Genomic DNA, 17,472 nt, shown 5'->3' on the forward strand with positions numbered 1-17,472 from the left:
CGTGTGGCCGGGGCCCGCCCTGCTGCCCTGGCCAGAGCCCATCCCCGGGCAGGGGCTGTGCAGGAGGGCGCTCGTCTCGCAGCCCGCTCATCTCTCAGCCCGAGCCTGTTTCCTCGCCTGCAAGATGCACGGAATAGTACGACCTGGTGGGACACCTGCGAGGGTGAGGTGACGTCACCCTGGAAGTCCCGGGCGAGTCTGCTCAGCAGGTGCGGGTTGCTGTTCCTGCTGAGGTCGGCGGGCGCGGAGGAAAGGGTCTTCCGAGGTGCGGCCCGGCCCGAGGAGCTAAGGTCGGGAGGCCTGGCCCCCCCCGCGGCCCGGGAGAGGGCGAGGACCCCCGCGCAGCCCGCTTGGCGCCCCCAGCCCCACCTCCGCGCCCCGCCTGCGGAGCCCGCGCCCTGCTGCAGCGCGGGCCGGGCCGGCAGGGGGCGCCGCTGGGCGGGGCGGGCGGGGGCGGGGCCACGAGGGGGCGTGGCTACCCGGGGGCGGGGCCACACGGGGGCGGGGCTACACGGGGGCGGGGCGGGGCGGGCCGCGGGAGCCGAGCGGGGACTGTCGCGCGGGCCGCACCGGCGATGCCGCGCCCCCGGGCCGGGCTGTAGCGGGTGGCGGCGGAGCGCGCGCCGGGAGGGCGGGCCATGGAGGTGGTGGACGAGACGGAGGCGCTGCAGCGCTTCTTCGAAGGTGAGGAGCCGCGGGCCGGCGGCGGGGTGGGGACCCAGCTCCTCTCCCGGGGCCTCGGACCACGCGGGCGCTGCCCCGAGGGGCCCCTGTGGGCGCGGCCCCACCCCCTGGGGGCTCCTGCCCAGATCCCCCGAAGGTGGGCGCCCCTCCCGGTGCCCCAGCGCCCAGCTTCCATCCTTGGTCCTTCCTCGTGCCCCCCAGGACCCCTAAAATCTGGTCCCTCCCACCCGGGCTGAGTCTGGGGACTCTGCGGTGCTTCCCCGGAACCCCATACAGACCCGGGCTCCCACACCCCCTTTGGGGGGCCCACCGGGCAGCCTTCTGGGATCCCCCTGCCTCTAAGGCCGGCACCCCAGCCCCCAGCACGCCTCGCAGAGGCTGGACCCCCGCCCAAAGACCCCCTGCGTGCTTCTCAGGTGGACACCCTCCCCCCAGCCTGACTCCAGGAGCTCAGACCTGCCCCCTGTGCTTCCCTGAGACTAGGATCCCCTTCAAGACTGCCATCTGCCTTCTGCAAGGCTGCTCCCTTCCCCAAGGCCGAAGTTCCCCTTGAACCAGCCACCCCTCCCTTACTCAGGGCTTGGAACCCGTCCCCAGCGTTTCTCCATCAGCTAGACTCCCCCCTCACCCTGAAATGCTCTCCCCGGGCTAGAACCTTCTCGAAGTCAGCATCCCTTGTGCCAGCCATCTCCGCACCCTGGGACCCTCCCAAAGTGGTGAACTGCATCCTGCCGGTCCACTGGGGCTCCGCAGGGCTCTTCCACCCACACCTGTCCCTCGAGCTCTGCCTCCTCCGGCTGTTGCCCCCACCCCCACCCCAGGAGTGACCTCACCCTTGATAGGACCCTCCCCAAGGTTGGGATCTAACATCCACACACAATCTACACTATTTTCTTCTGCCCCTGCCCCCCACCCCCCAACACACACACTGTGGTTTGGGAGGTTCGTTCCTACATCTAACCAGACTCCCTTCCCCTTTGCCTACGTAGCCTCTGCCCCTCCTCCAGGTCTCCCCCCTCCTCCAGGGTGCTGGATTCTGGATGGAGTGTGGGAAGCGGGGGCAGAGGTGCAGGCTGACATCTCCCAGCCCACTCTGCTTCTCAGACCCTCACTGGAGCATCTGGCCAGGCCCTTGGGCCCCTCTTGTGCTCTCTCCACCAGTTTGGGGAGCCAGGTCTCTGCCCCCACCCTCCCTCCCCAGCCCCTAAGCCCATATCTTACTCCTCAGTGTGAACCTGCCCTTGGGAAGGGGGTGGTCCTTGGGGTACCGCTGTGCAAGGGCTGTTGAGCTGCGGCCCCCGAGTTTCAAGCCTAGGACCCAGATGCCTTTGGAGTTTGGGAGGGAGAGAGGACGTGTCTCAGCGTCTCCCTTTATGTGTTTGGTGTATGTGGGGGAGTGCAGGGGGGTGGGGGTGGGGGTGTAGCAGCCTTTGTCCACTCCTGCTTGCTGAGTAGGTAAGGGCATCCCCTAGCTTCGGGCTTCCTCACTTCAGGAGTCTGGCCGCCCTAGCACACCCAGAGCCCCAGAAATCAGACTTGGACAGGATTACATGGTTGATCCTGAGGTAGGTGGGCTATTTGAGGGTCCTCAGCAGTCTTCCCATCAGTTCCAGGGGCTCTGTTTTCCCTAGACACTGTCCATCCTTTATGAACCCCCAAAGAGCCTTGTGAGGGCTGGGGGTCCCTGGGGAAGAAGGAAGGGACATGATTCCTTGCTCAAGGGTATTGTTTTGGGGATGCCCTGAGCCCACTAGATACCCAGGATGACCCACGGGCCAGGCCCCCTTGCTTCCTGCAGACGTCCCCATGCGTCCTCCCCCAGGACCTGGCACCCCAGGCAGAGGAGTGGGCCCAGCTGGCCCAGGTTCCCCATCTCCAGAGCCAAACTCTCCCTCCTGGCCGTGGGTGGGGGGTGGGGGGTGGGGGCTGACGCCACAGCTCAGCCATGCGGCTGGCCTGGCTGGGGAGGCTGCGCTGCTCCCTCCAGAGAGATAAGAGGAGACTCAAGAATGTCTGTGGGGAGCAGGGAGCGGGGTGTGGGGCTGCCTGCTGAGGTGGGTGGAGGGAGCCAGGGACCTGGAGAAGTGTTCCCGGAGCCTGAGACAGGAGGGAAGGTGGGCCGGTGCTGAGGGCTAGGAGTTCCCAGGACCACTTGGGAGGGGCAAGGCTGGTGGGGATCAGGGTGCAGGGGTGCGTGGGGGACCTCAAGGCCAAGCCTTTGTGTGCACTCGTGAGTGGAAGGATTAAAGCAAGTGAGTGTCGTGCGTCGGGTACGCTGTGCTACACTCTCACACTTGGGGCTGGAACCTGAGTTCTCATTCTGTCCCCTGCTTGGCACTTGGCCTTGGTCACTCCCTGTGGACCGTGGGGACAGGGGGCAGGCTCTGTGCTTTCAGCTCGGGGCTGGAGACAGAGACCGGCTTTGCTGAAGAGCAGGGGTGGATTGAGACCCCTCTTTTGGCATGGCCCACTCTCTAGCAACGTCGGGCCTATGTCCTGGGTCCTACCATGTGCAGTGGACCAGGCTGCGCCCCACCCCAGGGTGGTGGGCTGGGGGCTAAGGCGCTTTGGGCGTCGGGTGGGAGGCTGGGACAGGGCAGCCCCCTCGAGGCTGGTACAGCCGGGCCCCCGTGACCGCCCTGCTAATCCCCTAGAAGGAGGCTACGGCCTTCTGCATCAGCAGGCACACGGTCCGTGGAGAGGGGACCCTCCAGGCAGGATGCACTGGCTCTCAGCAGGTAACAGGGTCCTCGTGGCAGGTACACTCCTCAGCATCTTGACTGGCTGGGGCCTTGGATCCCCAGAGCCTGGTCAGGGACAGGGGCAGGATGGCATCAGAGGAGCCCCATGGAGCCTTAGAGGTTCCCCTGCAGGCTTAGGCCCCTGCTGCTCAGGGCAGTGACCCTGTGCTGAGCTTTCGCCCTCTCTGGGCCCATTTTCCTTACCTGCAAGACGGGAGGGGGTTGCAGAGAAGGTCTTGATGATGCCTTCGGATGAGCCTCATCTCCCAGCCCTGGGAAGGAGGAGTGTTCTAGAGCACAGAGGTGGAGGGTATTGACTCCTGGTTCCAGGGGCACAAGGAGTTTGAGTGAGTAGCGCCCCCACTCCAAGAAAGCAGGTGCTGTGGAGGAACCCTGAGAGCCCTAGGAGAACTGGGCTTCCAGTAGGTGCTGCAAAGGCCACTGAAAGGTTGGGGGACCTCCACTTGGCCTCTAGAGCCCCGCCAGGGCTGGAGGTGGGAGGCTGGTGTTCACTCCCTCCAGCCCGGATGGGTGGCTTGGGCTAGTGACTTCCCTTCTTTGGCTTCATGTCCCCTCCTGGGGCAAGCAGGGGGGTTGGACCAGAGCCGTGGCTTCCAATGAGGTTTTCTTTAGCTGCCAAAGAAAGGCACGCTCAGGGCCTCCCAGTACAGCTGGGCTCTCCACTGCCCTCCGGGGCACTGGGATCCTGATTTGAGAGCCACTTGAGGGAGGGGCTGGCACTGGCCCCCTTTCCCAGGGGCCAAGACTCCCAAGAGAAGGGAGTTAGTCAGCTGGGCCAGAGCTGACACCAAGAAGCCCCCACCTCTCTCCTGTACCACCATGGCCTTGGGGAAGGAAGGGTGGCCTTCCAGGGGGAGGACCCAGAGGGCAGGAGGAGGCCATAGGGGGAGACTACCTGAAGACTTTTGGAAACGGATGCCCACTCTGGACAGGAGTCTGGGGCTGAGTTGGGGTGTGGATCTCATGGCACTGTGCTCCATGTTGGCATGTCTGTCCGTCCATCTGTCTATAGTACACCAAGGAGCAGGTGGAAGGGGGAGGCAGCTGGACCCCTGACTGTCAAGAGGATGAGATGGGGTGCCTTCTGGGGGAGTCCTGTCCCTGTCCTTCCTCCCCAGGTCCTGAGTCCAGCTGGAGGGGAAGTAGCAGTGGGGGGTCTGATTCATCCCCGTGTCCCCAACACCCAGCACAGGGCACAGGGTGGCATGGGCTGAGGGGGAAGGAAATCTTCTCAGGGTCATTGGAGAGAAAATGGTATGTGAACAAAGGTGGGGTGGGGGGTGCACCCCAGGAAGCCAACTCTCTGGGAGGCCTGGGGTCAGTGCAGGGGGGCAGTGGGGCGGGGTGGGGAGCAAGCTGTTTCCGACCTCCTGGCCTCAGGGCCTCTCCTGAGTCTGGGGCCCTTGGCGCCGTGCCCCTTGGGCAGAGCCAAGCAGGGCATTGTCGGGGAGACAGGTAGGTCACCCTGAGCAGAATGGCCTCGTCTTGGGGACCCAGCCCCCGTGCTCTGACTCTCAAGGGCTCCCAGGCCTGGGGGGCCCTGGCAGCTGAGGCTGCTGGGTAGCGGCCGGCAGGGCTGCTGATTGGCTGCTCCCCCTGGACTTTGCCCTCTGATAAGAACGGGGAGCAGAAATCATTAACCGAGGCGGCCCTGCCCTCCCCAGGCTGCCTGCCCTCCCTTCCCGCCTTCTCCCTCCTCACGCTACCCTTTTGGGCCTTAGTTTCCCTCACGGCCCGGGTGTGTGGAGGGTGGCAGTAGGGGGGCTCTTCTCCCATTCGCGTCCCCGGCCCCTGCTGCTGCTGGGTGTGGGGAGCCCCGGGCAGGGGGCAGGCGATGGATGGTGTTGGGGCCTCATGCCCTCCCCGGAGCAGGCTGCCAGGGTCTGCTGCTGGCTGCTGGCCTGCAGCCCTCCTCCAGGCACTGCCGCACTGCTTTGTGCCCCCGCTTTCCCATCCCTAACATGGGGATACAGCTGAAGCCCTGGTGCCCACTTGTCAGGGTGTTTGTGGGGAGGGAGGGAAGCTGGGTGTTCTGGAGGCCTGCTGCGGTACCTGGTGCGGTAATGCTCCAGAAAGCTTAGCCTGGAGGGTGATCATTGTCCCACGGGGGCCTGCACGGTCTAGTTCACCCGGCTCTCGGCAGGCATATGCTCCCTACTCTGGAGATTTATTGATCCACGGGCTCAGCGCCCCACCTGGGGCTGGGGCCCGTGGCTGGCACTGTGTGCTTTGGGAAAGCCACTCACCCTCTCTGGGCCACTTATTCCGAGGATTAATCCCAACAGCCTTATTGGATGTGCTCTGCAGGCAGGGACCCAGCTTCACACAGGTCTGCACCCCCTGCCTTCGTCCTGATGCCTCCTGCTGTGGCCCCACCCTGCCTCCCTGCCCCTCCGCGTGGGGACCTGGCCTCGGGCTGGCAGCAGGGGGAAGGGGCTGGCTGTCCTTTGTCTTCACCTGCCCCCCCCCCAGGCCTGGGTGGGAGGGGTGAGGGTGGGAGGTTTTGCATAAGTCATCCAGTGGGAGTCCTGGGGCTGTGTGGAAGTGCAGGTGGTATTTCTCATTTCCAGGAGGGAGGTGCAGAGGGAGGAGGGGAAGGTGATGTGCCGGGAGCACTGAGGGCAGCCGCAGCAGAGCCAGAGTGGGATCCTGGGGCTCCCCGAACACAGTTGGGTGCCAGCCTAGAGTGGGGCAGGAAGGGAGCCCTCCAGTGCTGAGGGTCCTGATCCACCACTGAGGGCTGGACTGGGTGACTTCCATTCAGCCCCTTGACCTCTCTGGGCCTCAGAGCCATCACTCAGAGGGTCAAAGCTGTGTGCCGTATGATGCAGGCAGTGAGACCCATGAAGTGCCAAGGCCTGGATGGAGAGAGCGGAGGGCAAAGTCCGGCATGGGGGGCAGTTGGGTCCAGAGCCTCCCTTGGCCCGGCCTATGGAGGCCGCAGGGCGTCCCGTCCACCTGCCTCCAGGCCTGCATCTGCCCTAGGTCCCCCCAGCCCTCCTAATGTGCACCTATAGCCTCTGTCCCTCTGTGGAGTTTGGGGACCCTTGCTCCCTTCCCTCTCCTCTTCACCATCTCAGTCCCTGAGCTCTCTTCACCCTCTGTGGTTCTCCCTTGTTGGGTCTGCGGCCCGGGGTGGGGGTAGCTGGGGTGTCTGCGGCACTGAATTGGCTCTTTTGGATCTGGCTCTAGCCAGACCCAATCGGGAGGGCTGTCAGCCTGGGCCTGCCATCGGGTCAGTGAGGATTGTGTACACGAGCTTTCCAGTCTGGGAGGTGTGCTGATCTGTGAACACGCGTGGGCCTGCTCATGACTCAGGGCCTTTGCACTGGCTCCCCACTGCCTGAAATGCTCCTCTCAGATATCCATGTGGCTCACCACCTTCTTATTATCTCTTTTCAGTGAGGCCCTCCCTGACTGTCCTATTTATTTATTTATTTATTTTTAAAGATTTTATTTAATTATTTGAGAGAAAGAGCGAGAGCACAAGCACGCAGAGTGGCAGGCAGAAGGAGAGGGAGAAGCAGGCTCCCCACTGAGCAGGGAGTCCGATGCGGGGCTCGATCCCAGGACCCCAGGACCATGACCTGAGCCGAAGACAGATGCTTAACTCCCTGAGCCACCCAGGTGCCCTGACTGTCCTATTTAAAACTGCCACCCTGTTCTCCTGCCACCCCAGCCTCTGCTCTCTGCTCTGTTTTCTCTGTTGTATTTGTCACCTTCTGAAATGCTGTGGATTTTTTCCCATGTGTCTTGTCCTCTGACTCTGCTTCCAGAACGTCAGCTTGTCGTGGGCAGGAGGTTTGGTTGTGTTCCTTACCATAGCCCCAGAGCCAAGCATTGTGCCTGATACATAGTATATGCTCGGCAGTTGTTTGGATGAATGGATCAGTGAGCCCTCATGGAGCATGCCCGTGTGCGCATGTGTGTGTCAGCAGGGAAGGAAGGACATGTGTGTAGACGATTATGTGCATGTCGGTGGGAGTTGTCCCTGTGAACACACATGTGTGGGACATGCTGCTTTGTGACTCCAGATGGACATGGGTGACCCTGGTAGAGACGTGCCCCCACCCCAAGCTACAGGGTCTCTACCTCTGTGGGGAGGGCCTTCCCCAGCCTACCTACCCAGTCCCAATGGGAGACGGATGGGGCTGTCAGGTGGGAGCTAACTTGGCCCTGTAGACTCAGGGCTGGGGGCGCTGAAGAACCCTAGGGACCAGTGTGGGTTCCTATAGAACACGTTGCAGCTTCCGGGCTCAGTTCTGTTGGACTTGGCTGGGGAGCATCTTGAGCTGTGAGTTCAGCCCTGTGGTCGCTATGCGGGGTCTGGGGGAGGAGGACATGGCTATAGTCCTGGGGTGGTCAAAGACTCCAGGTTTCCTGGAGGCAATGGGTCTCCTATGCATTTTTGGCAAGAAATTGAGAGATAATAAAGGCAATCGTGGCTCAGATTATTTATTTATTTATTTGTTTATGAGATACAGAGAGAGAGAGGCAGAGACACAGGCAGAGGGAGAAGCAGGCTCCAAGCAGGGAGCCTGACGTGGGACTCGATCCCGGGTCTCCAGGATCACGCCCTGGGCTGAAGGCGGCGCTAAACCGCCAAGCCACCCGGGCTGCCCTCGTGGCTCAGATTTAAGGACCCGATGGCAATAACTTAGGAGGCACATCCTCATCATTAAGTCCCAAGCTAACTGGGGACTTGATGCAGAGACGTAAAGGATAGCTTGCAAAATCAAGCATCTGACCTGAAGGCATTTTGAGTGAGAAGATCTGGTCACAAATTGAAGCTTGAGGCAGGGATGGCTAGCAGTTATCACATTAATCACAGATCATATCAATAAAGGTAGAGAGTTCAAGCCAAAGGAGGCGAGAGCCCTGTCCCAGAGTGAATTAGTTTGGAGCTCATTGATTAGCTCGGGCAACATTGGGAAATGAGCGCGAGCCCTGGGAGCCCTCTGGGATTGGGAAGATTGAGGAGGGGCTGCAGAGGCAGCAGGCAGAGGAGGCTGACCTGCCAAGAGAGGGGCGAGGGCTGTAGCTGAGGCCTGAAGGCTGGACTTGGCTGTGTATGTGCCAGAATAATAGCACCGTCCAGGTCGTGTGTCCGAGGGACTCAGGAGGAGGTCAGAGGCCCCCCAGAGGCTCTCTGGGGTGGAAATGCAGTGAGGTGGAAAGGCCTGGGCGAGAGGGGAGCCCCGCAGACGCGGAAACAGCAATGAGTGCTATCGGAGGGACGGCCCAGGAGCTTCCCTACCGTCTCGGTCTCGCTGAAGACTCACGCTGCTCTGGGATGCACTTGGTAGAGAAGCAAGCCGAGCCTCAGAGAGGTCAGAGCACGGGCCAAGGGTCACACAGCAACGGGGGCGGGGGGCGCCCCATCCTAGCAGTTAGGCCTCTTTGACCCTGGGAGTCCCTGAGGGCATTGTGGGGGTGCTAGGCTGGACAGTGCCCTGCCCCCCAGCACCCTGGCTCCCAGCCATTGCCTGGAGCCAGGATGCCCTCAGATTCAGATGCTGGGGGTGGACACTCAGGGCAGAGTTGGGGGACAGGCTCGGGCCCTAGGCCCTGCCAGCTCGGGTTCTGATCAGCTAGGCCTGGCCAGCATACTTGGGCCCTGCTGCCCCTGCCTATAGCCACGTGGCCAACGGGATTTCCGCCATGTTTGGGACATGAATTGACAAGTGCCCCATTGACGGGTGGGGGGGAGGTGTGGGCAGGGCACAAGCCTCCCACTGTGCCGGGTCCCCACCCTCCCCCGTTCCCTGGGACAATGGCCCAGACTCAGCCAGCGGCCACAGCTGGTGTGTGTGGGGGGTAGTCATGAGCGTGAGGGGGCGAAGGGAGGGGTCCAGGGGGGAGGACCACCTGGGCCCCCACTCGCCCTCATCCCGCACCTGCCTGGTATCCTGTCAGTTCTTCTTCTGCCGAGCTGGGTGGCCTCAATACGGGGAGGAGGGAAGAGGGGAGGTGCTTCCTCCCCGTAGCCCCTACCCCAGCCTGCCTGGGCAGTGTCTGGCTCCTGTTAAAAGCAGGTAATAAAGGCCCTAATTAATGAGGAGCCGCTGGTGCAGTACCTGGAGGGGCCCTGTGTGGCCCCGGACCCTTCCATAACACGGCTGGGTAGAGGTCCCCAGGCCCAGGCAGGCCGGTTCTGGTGTCCTGCGTGCCACTTTGCTCATTCATTCCATGAACATTTATTGAGTACCTACTGTATGCCTAGATGCTTATATCCCAGAGAGGCAGAGCAGGGCTGGGCTCCCATCCCAGGTCCCCCATCTGTAAAGTGGAAAACCGCCTGTCCTATTGAGTTGTTAGGGGAGTTAAATCTGAGCCATCTGAAGTGTGGGTACAGAGTGAGCACTCGGTGCATGAGCCGTGGGAGCGGGTGGGCGGAGGCTCTGTCCGATGGTCTGTGCCAGGCCGCAGAGTGAGGAGCCCCAGGAGATAGGAGAAAGGAGGCTGCCAGCCAAGGAGACAGGGAGTCAGAGGGCACCTCTTGGAGAAACTTGCATTGAAGCCCAAACCTCAAGAGTGAATAGGAATGGGCTTTGTCCAGCAGAAGGAAGAGCATGTGCAAAGGCCCCAGGGCAGAGAGAGAGAGAGAGAGAGAGAGAGAGAGAGAGAGAGACAGGGGCTGTGGAGAGTTGCCGGGAGGGAGCTGGTTGGGAGAGGAGGCTGTAGTGGGTAGGCAGGGCGTGTAGTCAGGGCAGGTGCCTTGGATCTCAAGGTGGGCTCTGGGTATCCTGAGCGGGGGTGGGGGGGGGGCTGGGATGCTGGTTTGTGACCTGGTGGTGCCACTTTCTGACGCTGGGACCTTGGGCAGCCTTCCCACCTCCCAGGGTGGTCTCGAGGATCAGCAGGAGACATGCTTAGTGTCCTGCCTAGGAGGGATCTGTTGTTGGCTCAAGGATGTTTCAGGGGTTTTCTGGGAGCAGTCAGTGAGAGGGGACCCCCAAGAGTGTGCTGCACCTTCCTCCTGGGCTTCTGGGGACTCTGCCCCTGCCTCAGTAATCTCTGGGCTCCAGCAAGCCACCACCCCCACCCTGCCCTCCCAAAGGTTTAATTAGAAATGTCCGATATGGTTTCTGGGGCAGCCTGGGGGCACGTGGCTGAGCCATGTGGGGAGAACATCAGGCAGGCCTTGTGGGGTCCCAGAGAAGGAGAAGAGGTGGGCTCGCTGTTCTTCAGGAGGCCCACCAACCCCCCAAACCTCAAACTTCTCTCCCTCCCCGCGGCCCACCTCCACCCTCCCTCCCAGTTCCGTTCCCTCCTCCCTCCTCTGTCCTCCCGTCCTCCCGGCCCCTGGCACGGGAGGGTCTCTCTTCCCCTCAGCCACATCTGGTTCTCATTAGGGTCTCCCAGGATGCCTCTGCTTGAGGCCCCCCTATCCCAAGGGAGGTGGGCAGGAGGATTAGGGGTGATTAGGAGTGCTCCTGGCCAGAGGAGGGGGAGGAGCAGAGGAGGGGGCCTGGCCTATTATAAATAGCAACACCGTGACTCTATCACCCCATCATTCACTGTAGATTCCAAGTTCAGTCTCAAAAAACCTGAAGCTTCAGGAGCCAGGGCAGGGGTGATGCTCCGGTGCTCCCTCCTTCCCCATTCCCATCTTCATCTCCATCCCCGGGGCCACTCCCAGCCCATAAGATGGGACAGCCCCGGAATGGCCAGAAAGTCATCTGTCACCAGCCACACCTTCCCGGCGGAGTCAGGCCCCTGTGCCTGGGTTGAATCCTTGCTGTGTTGCCTTGGGCATGAGGCTTGACCTGTCTGAATAAGGGGATGCTAATAACACTAAATCTCGGGGGGGGGGGGGGGGGGCGATTGGGAGACAAACTCCTGAAGCACTTAGAATAGTGCTGGGGCCTGGTAGGTGCTCAGTCCGCAGGGGCCGCTGTCCCGAGCACTGTCCCCGTGTTATCATCACCATTCCAGAGGGGGACGAGGAGTGTCACACTGCACGTGAAGAACACACTCTCTGTATAAGAAATTCCTATGATCATTAATGTCTTTGTTTCCAAAAGGGCCAGGCATATAGTAGGCATCGAAGAAACGGGACCTTCGGTTAACAGGGAAGGACGGGGTGGGGGCCAGAGCGTAGATGGGAATCCTAGAACCTTGATGTGCAGACTGGTCATTCCTCTCCCCGGCCACACAGGGCCCTGGCGGGCCATTGGCACTGTTCGGAGGGTGTCCCTGGCTCCTGGCTGGGTGAGCCAGGGGTGGGGGCCAGCAGGAGGGCCTGTCCCAGGCAGCGCGTGACTCCTAGGAGGGCTTAGCCACTCATTAATCACCTAAGCGGGGCTCAGCATTCTTGAAATGCCAGCTGGGGCCAGGGAGGGGCCTGGGCCAGGGGCTCCTGGGGACCCCAGGGCTCTGGGACTGTGAAGCAAGGACAGCCACTCCGTTTGCTGAACACCGGTGCCGGGCACCGTATGTACCTTAACTTGATTCGTATTCAGCCCTGTAAAGCGTGAGCTGTTCATGTCCCCATTTTACTAATAAGGAGACTGAGGCTCAGAGAGGGCATGTGAGCTGCTCAAGGTCACACAGTGGGCATTAAGCAAGCCAGGATTTGTTCCTGGATCTTCTTGAGCTGTTCCCAGGGCTCATCAGGGAGGAGGCGTGAGGCGCAGACCCCAGGCTCGCTGCCCCAGGGGCCTGTGGGAGGGGCAGCTCTGCCTCAGTGGGGCTGGCCAGCCTGAGTCAGCAGTGTGGGTGGGGCCGTCCTCCATTATCGGGGTTGACACATCTCCTACGTCACCGCCTTATCACCCCGCCTTCCCACTCCCCCCCTGCAAGGTGACCCTGGGAGGGGAAAGGCCAGCACCTCCCCTCTCCTCCCCTGCTTATGCCCAAGAGCACTGGGCGCCTTTTCTGAGTCCCTCCCCTTTGTGGGGCTAGGGCCAGCAGGGAGGGCCCAGGAGAGGGCTGTGGAGGAGCAGAGCTCTGGCCGCCATCCTTCCTTGCTGTGAGGCCAGGCAAGCCCTCACCTCTCTGGAACACAAGGGCTAGGCCCCCTGGCCCCCGTCGTGGGGGTGATGAGCTAGGCAGTAGGCTGAGTCCAGGCCCCACTCCCTGGGTATCTGCGACTGGGGCCTGGGGTGCAGGAGGCTCCCCTGGCCCATGGGACCTTCAGGACATGTGATTCAGCCCAGCCAGGCCTTGGGTTCCTCGGTGCCCACCAGGTGGGCCATCTGGAAGGAGGCAGGGCAGGACAGGGTCATTGAGTCTGGGTCCAGCATCCACGGGTGGTGGGCATCCACTGGGCACTCATTTCAAGGAAGTATCTCACTGACTCTTCACACACCCCATAAGACCTTGGGATGACTAACCCCCCCCCACTTTTTAAAGATTTTTATTTACTTATTCACGAGAGACACAGAGACAGGCAGACACAGGCAGAGGGAGAAGCAGGCTCTCCATGGGGAGCCCAATGTGGGACTCAATCCCAGGGCTCCGGGATCACGACCTGAGCCAAAGGCACATGCTCAACCACTGAGCCCCCCAGGTGTCCCCGATTACCCATTTTACAGACTTACATCCCAGGAAATGGCTTGTCTGTCCCAGATCTGCACTCTGGGCTCCTCCCCTCCTCCTGGACGGGCATCAGGTGCTGGGCCCTGAAGTGCTGGGCCCTGAAGGACTCTCCCCCCACATGGATACACAGGTGGGGAGGAGCTTGGGGGCATGGGTTTTGGAGGGCCCACCCTGCGGAGAGCTGTGGGGCAGAGCCCAGAGGCCTAGGGGTCTTGGGGAGCCTAGCTCATGCCTGCCCCTTCCCTATAGGCCACGACATCAACGGTGCCCTGGAGCCCTCCAACATAGACACCAGCATCCTGGAGGAGTACATCAGCAAGGAGGATGCCTCTGACCTGTGAGTGGCCCCACCCCCACCCCCTCTGGCCTCACCTTTCACCAGACAGGTGATGGAGCCCCAGTCTGCAAGCTCCTCCCCCTCTATTCCCATCTGCTGACTCCTCTGCTGTCTCCTTGAGCTGCCCTGCAGAGGGGGAGTCTGGGAGGGGCGGGGGTCCTGGTGGACGCTGAGCTTTTTCCTTTTTCCACAGCTGCTTCCCTGACATCTCTGCTCCAGCCAGTGCAGCCTCCTACCCCCACGGGCCTCCAGCCATCCCAGGCTCCAGCGGGGGCCACCACCTGAGCCCCCCTGGGGGTGGACCCTCCCCAGGGCGCCATGGCTCCCTCCCAGCCCCAAGCTACAGCACCCCGCTCAACTGCAACAATAATGCTATGAGTGGCGCTCCTAAGCCCTTCCTGGGGGCCTCTGGGCCCCCCATCAAGGCAGAGCCCAAGGCTCCCTATGCCCCAGGGTGAGTGAGGGCCGGGAATGAGGGGGTCGGGCGTGGGTCTGGGAGGTGCTGGCAGCGGCCTGGCCTGGCCGTGGTGACTGGTTAGGTAAAGTGGCTGAGGAGGGACTCATGACTTTGTTCTGAGGCCTTGGGCAGCCACAGAGGATTCTGAGCAGCAGCGGGTTGATGAGGGCTGGTGTAAGTGCTAGAAAATTCTGACAGCTCTGTAAAGAGGGGATGCAGCTATGTACCTGTCCTGATACACGCATGTACATACTCGCGTACATACAGAGGGCACACGGGGTCCCCGCACTGCCCCAGGCCCATCCGCTCGTGCATTTAGCTGCTATTTGCTTTGGCCGCCAGTGGCACAGATACGGTACCTGAAGCTTCCCCCACCCAAGCCAGCCTCCGCCCTTCAATCCTCTCTCCAAGGGGTCCACACCAGTGGCCTGACCCTGGGGCTCAGCCTGGGTCTGGCTGTGGCCGAAGGAAGCAGGCGGCCACCATCCCAGCCACAGACATGTGCTCATAAGGATAGGCAGGAACATGGGTCTGCTGGGTTCTGCAGAGGGGCTCGAGGAAGTTCTGGGTTCAGCCTGGGGCAGGAACAGGGGACCCTGTCTTTGGGTAGAAGAATACTAGAGTGTGGGAGGCATGACACTTATCTCCACAGCCTGGCCCCACCTCCAGCTCCAGCATTTGCAACCTTCTGGCTTGGGAACCCACAGCCCCGGTCAGGGCTTCAGCATCCGCAGCTGTAGAGTGACCTCAAAACGTGTCTCCCTCCAGGACGGTGGAAATAAGGGGAGGAGGCCCACAGCAAGTGTGGGTCGGGGGGTACCATAGCTTCTCCTGGCTTATTCGCAGAGGCGAGTTGGGGTGTTAGGGGTGAACTTTTGCCACAGGAGACAGACGTCGGGTGAGAGTCTGTCCCTAAGCCGAGACCCCGAAGGGCAAAGACAGAGGGAAGAGAATTGACAAGTTATGAGCACCTGCTAGTACCTGTTGCCCCGTGGCTCTCGTTGTGTAAGCCTATCAGCCCTCTCCAGCAACAGCTCCGGGGACCCCAAAACCAGCTGGCCTGCGAGTAAAGTTGGGCTGACCCTCAGCACACTGAGGCCCTTGCTCAGGGCGAGAAAGGGCTTGCCCAGAACCACACAGAGACCACGGGGCCCGGGCTGCTCCCTGGGCAGGACCCAGAGCCCTTTCCTGCCCCTGCCCCTGCCCCTGCCCCTGTCCCTGCCTGGACGAGTTCTAGGTGCCAAACAAGACGAACACACATCCCCTCTGCAGTGGATCCTGCAGGCTGGCTGGGGCAGGGTTGGGGAGTTATTAATAAATCACCAAATCGAGGAGCATGAGGAGGAGTCGTGAGGAAAGAACATGAGGTCCCGCGGAAGGGGAAGGGATCTTGACACACCAGAAGACCCACCGGCCCTGTGCAGGGAGCAGGCGGGAGATGGTGCCTGGGCAGCCTCTGCAGACGTGAGGACCAGGACGGCCAAAGAGCTGGGTCCCCGCCTGGCTGCGGCCCCCCTCACCCGGTGAATGCAGGTTCGCCCAGGACTTGTTGATCTCTCAGGGTTGAGTTTGTTCTTTTGCCTGAACCGCTGATAAAACAAAACCCGAACGAAAAAAATAAGCCCAGGCCTGGTGGAGCTGGCTGCCTGCCCAGCCCATACCTGCCCACGGTGGGACGGCCCAGCCCCCTAGAGCCCCCTAGAGCCCCCTAGAGCCCCTCTAGACTTTCTAGAAAGTGGGGCTTCAGTGGGCGTGGGAAGGCAGAAGCAGACCTGGCCCCTGCTCCGTGAATCCGTGAATCCCTGTGCGTCATCAGGAACACTGGTTGCTGGTCCCCAAGTGCCCGGTGGGTCTGAGGGGCTGCCCAAGGCCCCACACCCGCGCCTCAGCCCCGGGCCCTGCCTGGCACTCCCAGGTGGCTCAAAATGCCCCAAGGGTGGGGGTGAGGGAACGTCAGGGCCTCCGGCGTTGGGGTCCCGGGGACCCTGCGGCCTGCCCAGTAGCGCCCTCCTCCCGCCCCCGCAGCACGCTGCCGGATTCTCCCCCAGACTCGGGCTCCGAGGCCTACTCCCCCCAGCAGGTGAATGGTGAGTCCAGCGGGCACCGCCCTCCCCTCTGGGGTTTGGGCAAGTGGTTGGGGCGGCCTTATCGGGAGGGAGGGAGCGCGGGAGGGAGGGGGCCGCGGCTGCCCAACAGGCGAGATTATCGCTGCTCAAATACTCCCCGGCGCTGCTATTGTTTCCCCCCGGCGGGTGGGGAGCCTGGCCCTGCCTCTGAGCAAGTGTCCCTGCCGGGGATGCCACCCGCCTGGCCGCCTGCGCCATCATGGACGCGCCCTTTGGCGGTGAGTGGACGGCTGGGGCCGTGGTGCAGCCCGGTCCGGGCCCCGCTGGCCCCCGTGGCGGGGCGGGGGCAGGGCTGCGCGGCCCCCAGGTGGCGGAGCAGAAGGATCTGGGCGGCTTCTCCGCGCCGCAGCAGCCGGGAAGGGTCAAGAGTTCTGTTTATCTTACCCAAAACATTTCTGGAATGCCTCCTGGGGAACAAAGGGAGCGGGGCTGGCCCGAGGGGCTGCGGCCCGTGCCGGGGGTCCCTAGAGGCTCCGTGCTCGGGCCCGGGAAGGCCGCGGGAGCTGGCGGCCGGGCCTGCGCCGAAGGGGCCGGGCAGGACATTCGGACATTCGGGAAAGCTGCGCACCCGCTGGCCGGGGCTGGTCTCCCCGCCGGAGCCTCTAGTGGCCAACCTCGGCGCCCAGCCCTCCTCCCACAGGGGGTTGGTGCGAGGGCAGCCCCCGGGGTGGAGATCGGGGACCCTGCCAGGGGCCGAGCGGTGCCTGGGAACCTGAGTGACGTGGGGCGCTGATCCCCGCTCCCCGCCGTCTCTCCCGCAGACCCCCATCTTCTGCGCACCATAACCCCCGAGACCCTGTGCCACGTGGGAGTGCCCTCCCGCCTAGAGCACCCGCCTCCACCTCCGGCCCACCTGCCGGGCCCCCCACCACCCCCGCCTCACTACCCCGTCCTGCAGCGGGACCTGTACATGAAGGCCGAGCCCCCGATGCCCCCCTATGCCGCCATGGGGCAGGGGCTCGTGCCCAGCGATCTCCACCATACGCAGCAGTCCCAGATGCTACACCAGCTGCTACAGCAGCACGGAGCTGAGTAAGACCAGGGCAGGTGGGCTTGGGTGGGGGGCCAGGGCAGCAGTAGGCAGGACAGGGGTGAACCAGGAGGGCAGAAGGCCCCGACCCCAGGTGACGAATGTGCCCACCAGCAGCCAGCTGCAGATACAGGGCCACAGGCAAGTGCTCCGACTACCTGATTTGGTGAGCATGGCCTGCCCCACTGTCCAGAGAGGTAAACTGGGGTTCCCAGGGGAGGAAATGTTGGTCCTGGTCATGGAGCTAGGAAGGGGCAGAGCCAGGACTTGAACCTCGAGCTGTGCCCTCACCCAGACACCAGTGACTTTCCAACCTTTTTCACGGAGTCCAGGGGCTCTGGAGGAAGTTCTAGCCACGGACCCAAGCTTCCACTCACACTCCAACCAGTAGAATCATCTTTTTTAAGATTTTACTTATTTATTTGAGAGACGGAGAGGGAGAAGCAGACTCCCTGCTGAGCAGACAAGACAGCCTGATGCGGGGCTCCATCCCACGACCCTGAGATCACGACCCGAACTGAAGACAGACATCC

The 17,472-nt window shown here is 62.4% G+C and overlaps 1 protein-coding gene across 17 annotated transcripts in view; it reads left to right on the forward strand.

Annotated features, from left to right (window-relative positions):
- The first annotated feature begins 544 nt into the window (after window positions 1–544).
- The window catches only part of MYRF (myelin regulatory factor), a 32,980-nt gene continuing 16,052 nt past the window's right edge, over window positions 545–17,472 (forward strand). For 16 of the 17 annotated variants that reach the window (XM_072789377.1, XM_072789379.1, XM_072789385.1 and 13 more), the window contains exons 1-5: window positions 545–684; window positions 13,239–13,326; window positions 13,520–13,780; window positions 15,809–15,870; window positions 16,671–16,941. In XM_072789377.1, the coding sequence (XP_072645478.1) occupies window positions 639–684; window positions 13,239–13,326; window positions 13,520–13,780; window positions 15,809–15,870; window positions 16,671–16,941 (728 nt within the window). In that variant the 5' untranslated portion in view covers window positions 545–638. Of the gene's footprint in view, window positions 685–13,238; window positions 13,327–13,519; window positions 13,781–15,808; window positions 15,871–15,963; window positions 16,128–16,670; window positions 16,942–17,472 lie in introns of those variants that run through there. The other variant, XM_072789393.1, reaches the window with a different exon arrangement.

This window comes from Canis lupus, chromosome 21 (assembly GCF_048164855.1).
Source record: "Canis lupus baileyi chromosome 21, mCanLup2.hap1, whole genome shotgun sequence".
In the NCBI taxonomy this organism is placed as follows: Eukaryota; Metazoa; Chordata; class Mammalia; order Carnivora; family Canidae; genus Canis; species Canis lupus.